This window comes from Nerophis ophidion, linkage group LG11, assembly GCF_033978795.1.
Source record: "Nerophis ophidion isolate RoL-2023_Sa linkage group LG11, RoL_Noph_v1.0, whole genome shotgun sequence".
Classification (NCBI taxonomy): domain Eukaryota; kingdom Metazoa; phylum Chordata; class Actinopteri; order Syngnathiformes; family Syngnathidae; genus Nerophis; species Nerophis ophidion.
In genome coordinates this window covers 64,083,535-64,099,612 of record NC_084621.1, presented here as the reverse complement: position 1 = coordinate 64,099,612, position 16,078 = coordinate 64,083,535, and the positions used below count along the sequence as shown (strand labels likewise).

Genomic DNA, 16,078 nt, shown 5'->3' with positions numbered 1-16,078 from the left:
CTCTCCAAGGTTCTCATAGTCATCATTGTCACCGACGTCCCACTGGGTCATCATTGTCACCGATGTCCCACTGGGTGTGAGTTTTCCTTGCCCTTATGTGGGCCTACCGAGGATGTCGTGGTGGTTTGTGCAGCCCTTTGAGACACTAGTGATTTAGGGCTATATAAGTAAACATTGATTGATTGATTGATTGATGGTTGGTTATGGTTTAAAGTCATATCCAACAATTGCGACGACGACCTTTTACTGTCAACTGAGTTTTGTTTTTTAATGATTTCTGCTGGTGGTGTGCCTCTGGAATTTTTCAACGCAAAAAAATGTGCCTGGGCTCAAAAATGGTTGAAAAACACTTGTTTAAGTAATGCCCGTTAAACAGCACGAGCTTGTTGTACTGAGATGCAAACAACAGCTCCCACAGCCATGAATCATTATTGAAGTTTGACTGTCACTGCACAATGCCCACCTCACTGCTGTAGTTAACCATCCAGCCCCCTTTTCTGTCTGTTCGGCACTATTATGAGACTGCATGTCAGGGGAATCAATAAAGAGTAAAACACAGGGAGAGGTTCATAGTGGTAAATCAGTTTCCAGCTCTCACAGGCTCGAGCCAGGCCCATTACAGCTGGCACACCCTCTCTTCTCCTCCCGACTCCCCGTCTTCTCATTCCATCAAACCCTCCTCCCGCCACAGCGGCACCCTTGGGGTTTGGGAAGGTTTGAGAGCATGAAACGCACCCTGCTTAGGCTGCTATTACGCTCCCATCGCCTCACCCACGCAGGCTGAGTGCACAAACCCTGAGATGTTGTCAGACCACAAATGGTCAAAAGGTGCTTGGTGCGAGTTCACTTCTTTGCCGACCAGGCCTTGGGGCGGTATAGCTCGGTTGGTAGAGTGGCCGTGCCAGCAACTTGAGGGTTGCAGGTTTGATTCCCGCTTCCGCCATCCTAGTCACTGCGGTTGTGTCATTGGGCAAGACACTTTACCCACCTGCTCTCAGTGCCACCCACACTGGTTTAAATGTAACTTAGATATTGGATTTCACTATGTAAAAGCGCTATATAAATATACTTCACTTCGTTTTGCTCCCATCTTTCTACTTAAAGAAGGTAAAAGGCATGCACAGATGCTAATCAAGTACGGTAGTACCTCAACTTCAAAGTCCCTTGAGATAAAAGATGTCTCTTAGCTAATTGCTATGCTTTCAGTTGCAAGCAAAAAATTGAGTTGCGGGCATACCCGCCTTTAGCTGCTGCGGCAAATGCCACAGTGAACCCGCCCAAAACACCATATGGAGAAAGGGGTATAACTTTGTTTTCCAAGCACAGGAGGGAAGAAAGTGAGTGTGAAGGATAGTGCTGAGAAGAAGTGAAAATTAATTGAAATAATAAAGGTAATAGTAAAAAAACAGAGTTTAGCTATAGTTGGCAGGGGATTCAAATGGCACCATTTGTCACGGAATACCTGACACATGACACATGACAAATTGGGGAGATGCACTATCCACGTTTCGCCACCAGACGGCAGTAGAATGGTGAATCTCTTAATGCGTGTTTTATAAAAATGTCAAATTTGACTAGTAGAGTGTCACGGCCCATGCGCAATCCCTTATTCCATCTGCAGCAAGTGCCGGGACATGGCCCTGCTCACTCTCCCCGAATCGCAGCCGTGCGCCTGCACGGTTGCAGGTAATCTACAATCCACACACCTGGTTATAATGAGGGCAGACGACATAGAGACCAGCGGACCCGAAGATCCAGTGTCAGAACATAGTTCACTCCACGTTGTAAGCATCCCGTCTCCGGCTTCCCTCCTCGTACCTGCTCTCTGTGCTTTTCCCTATGCCCGTGTCTGTGTTTCCCGCAGTTTTCCCTCTGTATTCAGTGATCGAGCTGTGCGCCTTGTTCCCCTGGACTTCCCTCCGGACTTTGGACTTCTTCCCTCGATCGGACACAGACCTCGACGCATCTCTCTAGCCCCCGACCTCTCGCTTGTTCATGGACTTCCTTCTTGCCTTGCCCCTCTGGATTTGTGGACAGTTCATCCAAGACACACTCACATTCTTAATTCTTCACATCGTCGTAAACCACACACTAGCAGTAGCACACACACTTCAACACATAATGAAGTTCAATAAACCTGTTGAACTTATCCTTGTCGCTGTGTCGTCTCCTTACCCCACCGTACGTAACATAGAGTGGCGCTTTCCATCATTTTCAGTCGACTGCATTGCAAACTTATTAACCCCCCTACCCCCATGGTAGTGGAAATTCTGGGCCCGAGGTAAAAATAGTCAAAAACTCCTGGTCTACATAACATGTAGTGTTGGTTGTTTGGTCAAATGTTTGAATAGTTTGTGTTTCACAGACCGCTTCGAAGCCGCTTTCTGACAATCTCTTCGCCGTTTTGCGAGCGGTCTTATTTACATGCTTCCTCTTCTACCATACTTTATTCCTGTCAGCCATGTTTTAGTTTTTAGCGCTTCTATCGCGAGTCTACTGACAGATATAAGTTAGAACTACACGCTACGTTGGATTAGAAATGGCAACAGCAGAGGATGCATGTGCATGTACGAGCCAGTCTGCCCCACAACAAGAGGATAGAGAAAAAGAAGGTTATTGACTCCAGTGTCGGACTACAATCTCTACCATATATGGAGAAATCCGCTTGACGCCACACTTGGGAAAAACGTCACACTTACAGCTAAAGTTTTATGAATATCTCTGGTTTATTTCACATTTTTAGCACTTATGCTGACGCCATGAGTTCATCATGAATTGATTAACGTGGACCCCGACTTAAACAAGTTGAAAAACGTATTCGGGTGTTACCATTTAGTGGTCAATTGCACGGAATATGTACTGTACTGTGCAATCTACTAATAAAAGTTTCAATAAATCAATCAATCAAAGCCAAATACACAAAAACAGGTACTAATGTGTAAGGAAAGTAAAACAGGTCCCTTTTGAGAGCTATGCCACAGAATCAATCAAGCTCGTAAATCGAGGTACTACTGTGCTTTGTAAATACTGTACAAAAAGATTCCTTCATAAAGTTTTGTTTTATTTCAGTACAAACAGAGAATGTGAGTCAATGACAATATATTCCATCCTTTAGATGCCCTTTGTCAAAAATAAACAGACGTTCAAAGTGATTAATCTCGGTATTTTTCAGGGCCACTGACCATAATTGCTTGCAAGCACAAGACAATAACAGTCATATTCGTATAACAATAAGTAAAATACTCTAAACCAGGGGTGTGAAAGTCATTTTAGCTCCAAGGCCGTACGCAGGAAAATCTATTCCCACGCGGGCCGGACGAGTAAAATCATGGCATGATAACTTAAAAATACAACTAGGAAAAGTTCGGATTGTTTTCCTTGCTATACTTCGGCCCAAAATAGAACAAGCAAATAATCATTATTGACAAAACACTTCAAGTTAGTTAAATTCTAAAGGAAAATTTTAAAGGAAAAAACAAGCCCGTCTAGGATTGAACAAAAAAAACTAAATAAAGCATAAATAACAATTATTCCATATCTTAATTACCTCATTTGTCATTTCCATTATTCAATCATTTCCACAGACTTCTATCAATGTGAAGTGTCTCATGCAGCATTTTAAATGTTTGTTTCACTCCTGTTTGTTTTAAAGCCCCACTTTACCCTGCATACTAACCCTGGTATAAACTATTTGCTTGCCTAACGGAATTGCTATTGCGACATCCAGTGGACAAATTTAGAACAGCAGTTTCTTTAATTTAAAAATGCAGCTCAAATTTACACTTAGCAAACTCATCTCGCCGGCTCTCATGTCTGATATCGCTGCTCTAAACTAATGCATGGACACAACAAAAAAATGTGTTTGGTTCCTTGTGTTGGAAAATGCTTCACTTGTTTGGGCTTTTTGTGGAGGAGGCAGAGAGTAGCACACAAACTGTGACCCTAAAACCAGCACGGACTACCTACTTTTGTTGAGTGACTAGCTGGAAAGCCCCACATCAATTATGTATCAGCGGTACTGGGCTGCGTTCCTCGGTGTGCAGAACACTTACGTAACCGAACAAAGCAAGATAAAGACTTAACGTATCAGACATGGGACATGCGCTCACAAAGGCAACATGTATTGTCTTCTCATCCTCTTCTTCTATTTCCTTCATTTACCTTCTTCCTTTTTTTTTTTTTGTTGGACAGGTATAAGCTGTTCGAATTACAGGTTTTACAATAAAATCCATTTGCAATTAGAAAGACCCAGGCAGAACATTCAAGAAGCTAACAAACTAAACAACTTAGCAATAAAAAAATTTGAAAAATCTGCCACATGTGACTGTTTTTCTAATAGATTTTAGTTCAATTCTTGAATTTAAAACAATATTCAGCATGTGATTAGGTCTAATTGGACTGATAGTTTTTTTTACTTCAAATGTGACAATAAAATCTACGGCTTTTAAAGAATGCAGTGCACAACTGCGCCCACAACAAGGAGATGAAGCAGAAGAACGAGGAAGATACAGCCGGTGGCGACGCCGACAACGAGTAAGATGAAGAAATACGCTTGTAAGTTCCAAGCCGCAGCTGCGATTGGACCTGGATAGCCTCCAAGAAGAAGTAGTGGTAGTTAGAAAAATAGTGACGGAGAACAGAACAAGGATGGACAATTCAACCCTTAACTCAACAATGAGTAGGTCTAATTGGACTGATAGTTTTTTTACTTCAAATGTGACAATAAAATCTACGGCTTTTAAAGAATGCAGTGCACAACTGCGCCCACAACAAGGAGATGAAGCAGAAGAACGAGGAAGATACAGCCGGTGGCGACGCCGACAACGAGTAAGATGAAGAAATACGCTTGTAAGTTCCAAGCCGCAGCTGCGATTGGACCTGGATAGCCTCCAAGAAGAAGTAGTGGTAGTTAGAAAAATAGTGACGGAGAACAGAACAAGGATGGACAATTCAACCCTTAACTCAACAATGAGTAGGTCTAATTGGACTGATAGTTTTTTTACTTCAAATGTGACAATAAAATCTACGGCTTTTAAAGAATGCAGTGCACAACTGCGCCCACAACAAGGAGATGAAGCAGAAGAACGAGGAAGATACAGCCGGTGGCGACGCCGACAACGAGTAAGATGAAGAAATACGCTTGTAAGTTCCAAGCCGCAGCTGCGATTGGACCTGGATAGCCTCCAAGAAGAAGTAGTGGTAGTTAGAAAAATAGTGACGGAGAACAGAACAAGGATGGACAATTCAACCCTTAACTCAACAATGAGTAGGTCTAATTGGACTGATAGTTTTTTTACTTCAAATGTGACAATAAAATCTACGGCTTTTAAAGAATGCAGTGCACAACTGCGCCCACAACAAGGAGATGAAGCAGAAGAACGAGGAAGATACAGCCGGTGGCGACGCCGACAACGAGTAAGATGAAGAAATACGCTTGTAAGTTCCAAGCCGCAGCTGCGATTGGACCTGGATAGCCTCCAAGAAGAAGTAGTGGTAGTTAGAAAAATAGTGACGGAGAACAGAACAAGGATGGACAATTCAACCCTTAACTCAACAATGAGTAGGTCTAATTGGACTGATAGTTTTTTTACTTCAAATGTGACAATAAAATCCACGGCTTTTAAAGAATGCAGTGCACAACTGCGCCCACAACAAGGAGATGAAGCAGAAGAACGAGGAAGATACAGCCGGTGGCGACGCCGACAACGAGTAAGATGAAGAAATACGCTTGTAAGTTCCAAGCCGCAGCTGCGATTGGACCTGGATAGCCTCCAAGAAGAAGTAGTGGTAGTTAGAAAAATAGTGACGGAGAACAGAACAAGGATGGAAAATTCAACCCTTAACTCAACAATGAGTAGATGAGTTTTATGTGTGTGTGTATATGTGTAAATAAATGAACACTGAAATTCAAGTAATTCAAGTAAGAAATTCAAGGGGACGGCGTGGGACAGTGGAAGAGTGGTCGTGCGCAACCCGAGGATCCCTGGTTCAATCCCCACCTAGTACCAACCTCGTCACGTCCGTTGTGTCCTGAGCAAGACACCTCACCCTTGCTCCTGATGGGTGCCGGTTAGCGCCTTGCATGGCAGCTCCCTCCATCAGTGTGCGAATGTGTGTGTGTGTGTGAATGGGTAAATGTGGAAGTAGTGTCAAAGCACTTTGAGTACCTTGAAGGTAGAAAAGCGCTATACAAGTACAACCCATTTATTTATTTATAAATATATAAACAGCACACAATACAGTGGCAACACCAACATTCACTACACTAACATGTAGTTTAGTTAAGTTACAGTCATTGCTTATTGCTTTATGAGCTCGAAGCTGCAATCTTCGCTATGTGTTCATCTACAAAACCATTCTGGGTATCACTCCATCTTATCTATCTTGTATTTTAACAAAGAAACAAGGAAGTCCCAATCTTCGTTCAATGAATGTTCTGCAAGTTGTTATTTCTCAAAGTAAGAACTGAACTGGGCAAGAAAGCCTTTAGGTTTTCAGCACCGAAGGCTTGGAATAACCTACAATTAAATCTTCAATTTCAAACCCTTGTTACCTTAAATGAGTTTAAAGCTTCTGTGAAATGATTGCAGTCTACCTTGTCTTTATGCACATGTGCAATGTGGGCAAGTTTTAATGTTGTAAATTTGATGTTTTATGTTTTGTTTACTGTTTTTAATGTAACTTTGCTGACAGGTCTCCCTTGGAAAAGAGATCTTTGATCTCAATTAAATTTTACCTGGTTAAAGGCCTACTGAAACCCACTACTACCGACCACACAGTCTGATAGTTTATATATCAATGATGAAATATTAACACTGCAACACATCCTAATACGGACGGTTTAGTGTACCAAATTGCAATTTTAAATTTCCCGCAAATTTCTTCTTAAAAACGTCGCGGAATGATAACGCGTGCGCGTGACGTCAAGGACTGACATGAAATATTAGCTCAGCACTAGTTACGGCTAAAAGTCGTCTCTTTTCATCGCATAATTACACAGTAATTTGAACATCTGTGTTGCTGAATCTTTTGCAATTTGTTCAATTAATAATGGAGACTATAAAGAACAATGCTGTTGGTGGAAAGCGGTGGATTGCAGCTGTCTTTAGCACCGAGACACAGCCGGTGTTTCTTCGTTTCTAACACAGAGCGGTCAAGCGAACATGTTTCTCTACGTTAACCAGCATGTTTTTGGAGGGGAAAATTGTGATACATATCTTACCGGGGACATCATTGGATTATTCATCCTCCTGCAGTAGCTGTTTAAAAGGCAGCTGTGAGATTGGCTCTTTGGCTTCTCTCTGAGACACTGCGTGTTCACTGCAGCCATCCGACCTCGAGGTATGTCTTTACAATCTCACTAAAACACTATTAAAACAATAAGCAGATAAGGGATCTTCCAGAAAAATCCTAGTAAATGTGTCTAATTACATCTGAAACGGTCACACTTCCGCTGCCCGGAGCCGTCGCTTTTTATTTATTTTATTTAATTTATTTTTTTCTAGTCCTTCGCTATCAATATCATAATCCACGAATCTTTCATCCTCGCTCAAATTAATGGGGAAATTGTCGTGTTTTCGGTCCGAAAACCCTAACCCTAGCCCTAACGTCATCGTCTGCGAATTCCGGTACAGGCAAGGCTTTTTTATCAGCACCAAAAGTTGCAAACTTTATCGTGGATGTTCTCTACTAAATCCTTTCAGCAAAAATATGGCAATATCGCGAAATGATCAAGTACGACACATAGAATGGACCTGCTATCCCCGTTTAAATAAGAAAATCTCATTTCAGTAGGCCTTTAAATAAAGGCTAAATAAATACAAAAATTAAAATTGCTTATAGGAGACCTATGATGATTTTCATCCTTTCAGACTTATAAATGTTGTTTCAATGTTGGATACTCGTGTTAAATATTGCCAAAACGTTAAATCAGACAGTAATGTTCATGGATTTTGGTGTGAGGTTCTGGATGGGGTTGGGGAGGAGACCCTGCCCCAAGTGGAGGAGTTCAAGTACGTAGGAGTCTTGTTCACGAGTGGGGGAAGAGTGGATCGTGAGATCGACAGGCGGATCGGTGCGGCGTCTTCAGTAATGCGGACGTTGTACCGATCTGTTGTGGTGAAGAAGGAGCTGAGCCGGAAGGCAAAGCTCTCAATTTACCGGTCGATCTACGTTCCCATCCTCACCTATGGTCATGAGCTTTATGGTCATGACCGAAAGGATAAGATCACGGGTACAAGCGGCCCAAATGAGTTTCCTCCGCCGGGTGGCGGGTCTCTCCCTTAGAGATAGGGTGAGAAGCTCTGTCTATAAAGCCGCTGCTCCTCCACATGGAGAGGAGCCAGATGAGGTGGTTCGGCCATCTGGTCAGGATGCCACCCGAACGCCTCCCGAGGGAGGTGTTTAGGGCACGTCCAACCGGTAGGAGGCCACGGGGAAGACCCAGGACACGTTGGGAAGACTATGTCTCCCGGCTGGTCTGGGAACGCCTCGGGATCCCCCGGGAAGAGCTAGACGAAGTGGCTGGGGAGAGGGAAGTCTGGGTTTCCCTGCTTAGGCTGCTGCCCCCGCGACCCGACCTCGGATAAGCGGAAGAAGATGGATGGATGGATAGATGGTTCTGGATGCCTCTGCCCGTTGTGTTTTACAGTCTGGCTTCATTGTGACGTCACAACGAGGTACATATTTAAACATTAAGTAAAGCTATCAACTTGAGGAGAGGGAGCTCTGTATGATGTCAAATGAGTTTGAGGAAACACAAGAAAAGGTAGGGTCAAGTCTAATTTTCATGTAATCTTAATAACCCCGACATGCAACATGCAGTGACATATAGTAAAAGCTGCTAAAATTGGCGATCGAGCAGGTGTACGGTGCATGATGTGACCGAGTGAATTTATATATTGCTTATAAAGTTTATTTTCGACTGTGTCTGGAATATAATAGCAGTGATATTCATTCTCAAGATATATATTAAACAGTGTAGATTTTCACTGAACTAAACACTCACTTTAAAAGCCGCCAGTGTCATCTTCAGTTGTGAAGACGGCTGTCCGCGGGTATATCTCAAATATATTAAAGTACGTGCACAGCGCGGGCACGGTGCCTACGCTCCAGACGACCCCGTGAGTACAGCTTACGTCAAGGGTCGGGAACCTTTTTGGCTGAGAGAGCCATACAAGCCAAATATTTTAAAAAGTATTTCCGTGAGAGCCATATAAAAAAAATTTTAAAGACTGAATACAACTGCGTGTATTTTTAAGTAAGACCAACATTTTTAGAGTATAATAAGTCTCTTATTCTTTTTAATAACATTGTTATTCTGAAGTCCTTTTTTTTTGTCATGAAAAAGGGAGGTTTTTGTGGTTGGTGCACTAATTGTAAGTGTAAATTTTGTTTTTTATGTTGATTTAATAAAAATGAATAAAAAATTATTCTGCAGCCCGGTACCAATCGGGCCACGGCCCAGTGGTTGGGGACCACTGGTGTATTCCATTTGGACAATGTTACAACTGCATATTTCGTATTCTCTGAATATTTTGTCACACGAGGAAGAAATAGGCTGTGAGTTGCAATTGTTACACAGAGGCTGACGAGACTGCCATATGTTGCATTCGTCACGCTCCTTCTTCGGGCCTTTTGTGCTTCACATCAACGCTTGGGGGGATGAACTTTGTACTTTAGTCCTCTTTCAAACAGGATTATCCAGGTGTGCAAGATCCTCATTAGAAATACCACATGCAAACTTGATAGCGCCAAAAAAACTGATCGACTAAGCTCCCGCGTAGACGATTGTGTCTCTTAAAAAATCTAACTCGCAAATTCAGTTTCTTAATATTTTTGTTTCTCCTTGTGTGTTGTTTTTTTTTTTTATTGCGTTCATTTTTCACATCGTAAACACATTTATCATATGAGAAAATTTCTTGCAATACACTTTTTCCTAATTCTGGATCATTCCAGAAACACTATCACAATACTAAAAATAGGTTATGTCGTCGAGATAAGGAGTCAATATAGCCTAGACAAGGTTTCGCATATTATATTTCATATAATATTTGTGTGCATGACAAAACACCACAGGTTGGACCATACAACAACAGAGATGTGGAGGGAAATTAGTGTCTCTTAGATCAGTGGTTCTCAACCTTTTTTCAGTGATGTACCCCCGTGAACATTTTTTTTTAATTCAAGTACCCTCTAATCAGAGCAAAGCATTTTTGGTTGAAAAAATTATATATAGAAGTAAAATACAGCATTATGTCATCAGTTTCTGATTTATTAAATTGTATAACAGTGCAAAATATTGCTCGTTTGTAGTGGTCTTTCTTGAAGTATTTGGAAAAAAAGATAAAAAAGATAAAAAAGATTGAAAAATAAACAAGTAATTCAATTATAAATAAAGATTTCTACACATAGAAGTAATCATCAACTTAAAGTGCCCTCTTTGAGGATTGTAATAGAGATCCATCTGGATTAATGAACTTTATTCTAAACTTTTTTTCACAAAAAAAGAAATATTTAACATCAATATTTATGGAACATGTACACAAAAAATCTAGCTGTCAACACTGAATATTGCATTGTTGCATTTCTTTTCACAGTTTATGAACTTACATTCATATTTTGTTGAAGTATTATTCAATTTATGAAGGATTTTTGAATTGTTGCCATTTTTAGAATATTAAAAAAAAATCTCACGTACCTCTTGGCATACCTTCAGGTACCCCCAGGGGTAAGCGTACCCCCATTTGTGAACCACTGTCTTAAAAAAACATATCTAAATAGGCCCATCTGCATCACTTTCGCACTTGTTATCAATTGTACATGCAGTCTTACTAGATCATGTTCAACACGCCCACAATTACGCGCCATTATAGAGTTTGCATAACACTGTTTAACATGTGTTATTTGGATCTTAGCATATCAGATCATTAATTTGTTAAAAGGTGTTAACATATATCTTAAAAGTCTGGTTACAATCAAACTAACCAAGCATCTTTTATGTAAAAAAAAATAAATAAACAGGAAGCGACATGAAGAGATTATAATCTCTTAAAGTTGTTAATTATGATATTATTCATTATGATATTACGAATTAATTGCAATCAATTTAAAAACCAGTCACACAAAATGCAGCTACAGCGCATATTCATCTGGATGTGACTTGAATTTCAAGTGGCGCATACTTCCATACATGACTAAGTACAGTACTTACATTCATACACACACACACACACACACGTATACGCACAAACAGACTCGTTGTTTTCCATTTTTGCTGTTTGACTAACGCTGAAGCAAAACAAAGTAGATGAAATGAAAATAAACTGTTTTATACCCCAAAATTATTCTATACATGGTAAGAAATATTCACTATATACCGTATTTCCTTGATTTGCCGCAGGGTATATAGTATGCGCCTGCCTTGAATTGCTGCCGGGTCAAACTCGCTTCCCAAAATAATTAGCGCATGCTTAGTCTTACCGCCTGGTCAAACTCGTGACGTCACGAGTGACACTTCCCCTGTCATCATTTTCAAAATCGAGGAGGCTGATTTCAACACCGGTAATTTGAAATCGCATACAGGGAAGAAGATTAAGAGCTATTCAGTAGGATTTAAGGTCCAAGCTTACATCAGACTCAAATTTTTACTGCATACCTTTGGTAAGTGCCGGAATAAGAAGAGGTTTTAAAGTAATTAGCGCATGCTTACTTTTACCGCATGCCTATGGTAAGCACAGGAGTGAGAAGAGGTTTTCAATTAATTAGCGCCCCGGCGGCAATTCAAGGAAATACGGTATCTTGAAATCTCAAAAGTGTAACGATATTTGATCATTTATCTTCATACTGGATGTCCGCAATGCACTTTTGAGGCATTTACAGCTGTTTGATTTAAATATAATAACATACATCTTGATTTATTCTATGTTATTAAGGAAAACAATGAGCCTTCAGTGTACAACACATAATAGAGCATAGGTCAACATACAGAGAAAGTACACATATAGACTGAAGACAAGGTTGTACCTGAGTGTACACAACAAATCGTTATAAACATGAGACAACAACAATAATGAAATCGGCATCCTCTGGAAAAAAAACGTGGTTAATGGAATTAGAATAGACTGAGACAGTGTCAGGAAACGTTCTGTCGAATAAAGAGAACATGATAAAAACGGAGAGAGCATTGCTGGAGTGTGTGCTCGTACCTTTCTCGCTGACTGACTCACTCTCTATCTCCACATCCTCGCAGCTGGTGTACTCCGGCGTCGTCGCCAGCTCCTCCTCCGAGCTGCTCAGCGACACCTGCCGCATCTTCCCCCCCTTTTTGGTTTTGTGGGGCTTGGGGGGCGGTGGACGCACCGACTCGGACTGATCCGAGCTCAGGGAGTCGTTCCTCAACATGCTCTCCATCTTCTCCCTCTTGGTCTTGCGGACGGCCGAGCTGGGGTCTAAGTGGTGCTGCTGCCTCCTCATAGGGTCTCCGCCTCCACCCGGGTCCCCCCTGCGAAGATCCCCGGATCGGTCACCCAGCACAGGGCTGCGGTGGGGAGTCGGGGGGCTATGGTTTGATGTTCTGTGGCCTCCAAGACCGGGTCCCATGGGCCCGGGGGAGGAGCGGTCAACGGAGTAAGAGCGCTGCCCCACCATGGGCGGACGGCGTTCGGTGAGATGTTGACGTGACAACCGGATGGGAACGGGTTCGTCCTGCTCCGTGTACGCTAAAGAGACGTCACTATGACGACGCTCGTGCCTCAGGCGGCCCACCTCCGCGTGCATCCTCATCTGCTCTTCGTAGGGCTGTGGCTTAACAGGGTAGCGTGCCAGGTTGGGGTCACTGCGGTAGCGTGTCTGGAACTCCTCCTGTCGCTGTCTCTGGAGCTCATACTCATTATGCGGCCCATCCAGATCCTGGTCCAGAGGGTATTCCTGGGAGTGCCAGCGTCCAGGACCTTGCCGGTCTCTGTAGCCGGTCCATGCTGCATTCACGTCTGGGTACATGTGTGGGCCCCGCGGAGCCCGCCGAGGGTCCCCATCTCCATAGTCAGACGGTGATCTGGGCATGCTGCCGTCTGTCGGAGCATACTGGGAATGGTCAGCCCCTTCCCTTTGGTCGTATATTTGGTTTGGATCCCTGGATGCAGATGGGCTTCGTTTCCTGTGTATTACAGAAAGAATAAGAGAAATTAGCCGGATTGTCTTTGTTTTCATGTTTAGTTGTGATTTTTTTTGTTTTCAATCAATCAATCAATCAATGTTTATTTATATAGCCCCAAATCACAAATGTCTCAAAGGACTGCACAAATCATTACGACTACAACATCCTCGGAAGAACCCACAAAAGGGCAAGGAAAACTCACACCCAGTGGGCAGGGAGAATTCACATCCAGTGGGACGCCAGTGACAATGCTGACTATGAGAAACCTTGGAGAGGACCTCAGATGTGGGCAACCCCCCCCTCTAGGGGACCGAAAGCAATGGATGTCGAGCGGGTCTAACATGATACTGTGAAAGTTCAATCCATAATGGCTCCAACACAGCCGCGAGAGTTCAGTTCAAGCGGATCCAAGACAGCAGCGAGAGTCCTGTCCAGCTACTCAGGCAAATCATACAGTTGATGTAGATGCCCATATCTGCTGTACAAGTTTACTTTACGAAAAAGAACCGTGGGATACTTCTCTTGTTGCCTTATTTGTATTTGATTTTATTAAATGGATTTATATTATTATTTGGTGCAGCCAGGCCGGAGCAGGAGGGGATAAAAGAGAAAAAAAAGGAAGACAGAGGGGGAAATTGCGAGTACAAGAGGGGGATAAGACAGCGAGACAACAACTGCAAACACAACAACATCAGCACATACGGTTCAAAATTATTCAACCCCCACACAATTTTGGTGTTTTAGCAAGTTGGACATTTATTCAGTATTTTGTTTATAGTCATATCAAATAAAGATGCATTAAATAGACAAATGCAACTTGAATTACAACATTATATTTTGTAACATACCAAACAGTGTCATTTCTCTTCAATCAATCAATGTTTATTTATATAGCCCCAAATCACAAATGTCTCAAAGGACTGCACAAATCATTACGACTACAACATCCTCGGAAGAACCCACAAAAGGGCAAGGAAAACTCACACCCAGTGGGCAGGGAGAATTCACATCCAGTGGGACGCCAGTGACAATGCTGACTATGAGAAACCTTGGAGAGGACCTCAGATGTGGGCAACCCCCCCCCTCTAGGGGACCGAAAGCAATGGATGTCGAGCGGGTCTAACATGATACTGTGAAAGTTCAATCCATAGTGGCTCCAACACAGCCGCGAGAGTTCAGTTCAAGCGGATCCAAGACAGCAGCGAGAGTCCCGTCCACAGGAAACCATCTCAAGCGGAGGCGGATCAGCAGCATAGAGATGTCCCCAACCGATACAGGCGAGCGGTCCATCCTGGGTGGATGGATGGACGGACTTTTCATAGTTACCTTGGGATAAATCACTTTTGTTATGTCCTGTTTACTTACATTTCTATTTCTCACAATATCTGAACAGACAATTATGCTTACTTCAACTTCGGATTAGGCCTGTTGGGCCAATAATAAATACATTTATCCAACAATAAATGAAAATTAACTCGATAATTTCGCCGGCATCGATACATTGTCGTGCCATACTTGTTTTTTTTTTGTCTCTTGCTATCAAGCGTGGTGCAACAAGTTTCAGCCTGTACGTCGCTCTCAGCACCTGGCCACATTTGTTGAATGGCAGAATTTCATTAAAAGAGTAAACTCTCTTGTCAGTCATCTACAATCTTTGTCTCTGTGGGTGGAGGTGGGGCTGCTAGCAACCACACTGGCTAGTCAGAGGCTCAGCAAGGCAACAAAAATTTGAGGAAGAAAATACAAAACTGCAAAGCCAAATGTCCCGTTGCAGGAATATTCCGACTTCAAATCAAATGAGTAGGATTAGTCTGTCAACTCGGACGAACAAACCAGTAAGCCAAATTTGTTGTAAATTGATGGCAAAAGCAAAACAACATCAACAAGAGTTTTTCCAAGTAGGAAAAAAATTGCACCTCAAAATGTTCAAAATGTATTGAAGTGCAATTAGAAAGATTGCACTTTTATGCTTGGTTATTATTTAGAGTGATTAAGAGTTCTTGACCTTCCAATGACAATGGTAAACAATACTAATGAAACATTAAATTGCATTGCATTTGAAATGGTGACTTTCAATATTGCATTATTATTATTAGTCCATCCATCCTTTTACTACCGCTTATTCCCTTTCGGGGTCGCGGGGGGCGCTGGCGCCTATCTCAGCTACAATCGGGCGGAAGGCGGGGTACACCCTGGACAAGTCGCCACCTCGTCGCAGGGCCAACACAGATAGACAGACAACATTCACACTCACATTCACACCCTCGGGCCAATTTAGTGTTGCCAATTATATTACAATTACATGATTGGTCTCAAAGTGGTGCTGACAATAATATTGTTTATCGGCAATAATTTGTGTGACCATATATTACCCAGTAAAATTCGGCCCAGGCTTACTTTAACCGAACTTGACGAAGTATTTTTTTTATTATTTTTTACAGAGTTATTAATGCACTTGTTGGGATTAAAACACCCTTTTTAACAAAATACTATGTATTATTCAAAAACTTATCATTTGGATGATGCTATTATCTTTATGAGGTAACATAATTGATGGTGTTGCTTACAAAATAAAAAGTGAGACCCATCCATCCATCCATCCATTTTCTACCGCTTATTCCCTTTTGGGGTCGCAGGGGGCGCTGGCGCTTATCTCAGCTACAATCGGGCGGAAGGCGGCGTACACCCTGGACAAGTCGCCACCTCGTCGCAGGGCCAACACAGATAGACAGACAACATTCACACTCACATTCACACACTAGGGCCAATTTAGTGTTGCCAATCAACCTATCCCCAGGTGCATGTCTTTGGAAGTGGGAGGACCCACGCATTCACGGGGAGAACATGCAAACTCCACACAGAAAGACCCCGAGCCTGGATTTGAACCCAGGACTGCAGGACCTTCGTATTGTGAGGCAGACG

At 42.4% G+C, this 16,078-nt stretch overlaps 1 protein-coding gene across 28 annotated transcripts in view; it reads right to left on the bottom strand.

The window, feature by feature from the left end:
* The window catches only part of rims2a (regulating synaptic membrane exocytosis 2a), a 469,036-nt gene that overhangs the window by 209,017 nt on the left and 243,941 nt on the right, over positions 1-16,078 (bottom strand). For 27 of the 28 annotated variants that reach the window (XM_061916464.1, XM_061916454.1, XM_061916457.1 and 24 more), the window contains one exon: positions 12,207-13,156. In XM_061916464.1, coding sequence (XP_061772448.1) covers positions 12,207-13,156 — 950 coding nt within the window. Of the gene's footprint in view, positions 1-12,206; positions 13,157-16,078 lie in introns of those variants that run through there. The other variant, XM_061916484.1, reaches the window with a different exon arrangement.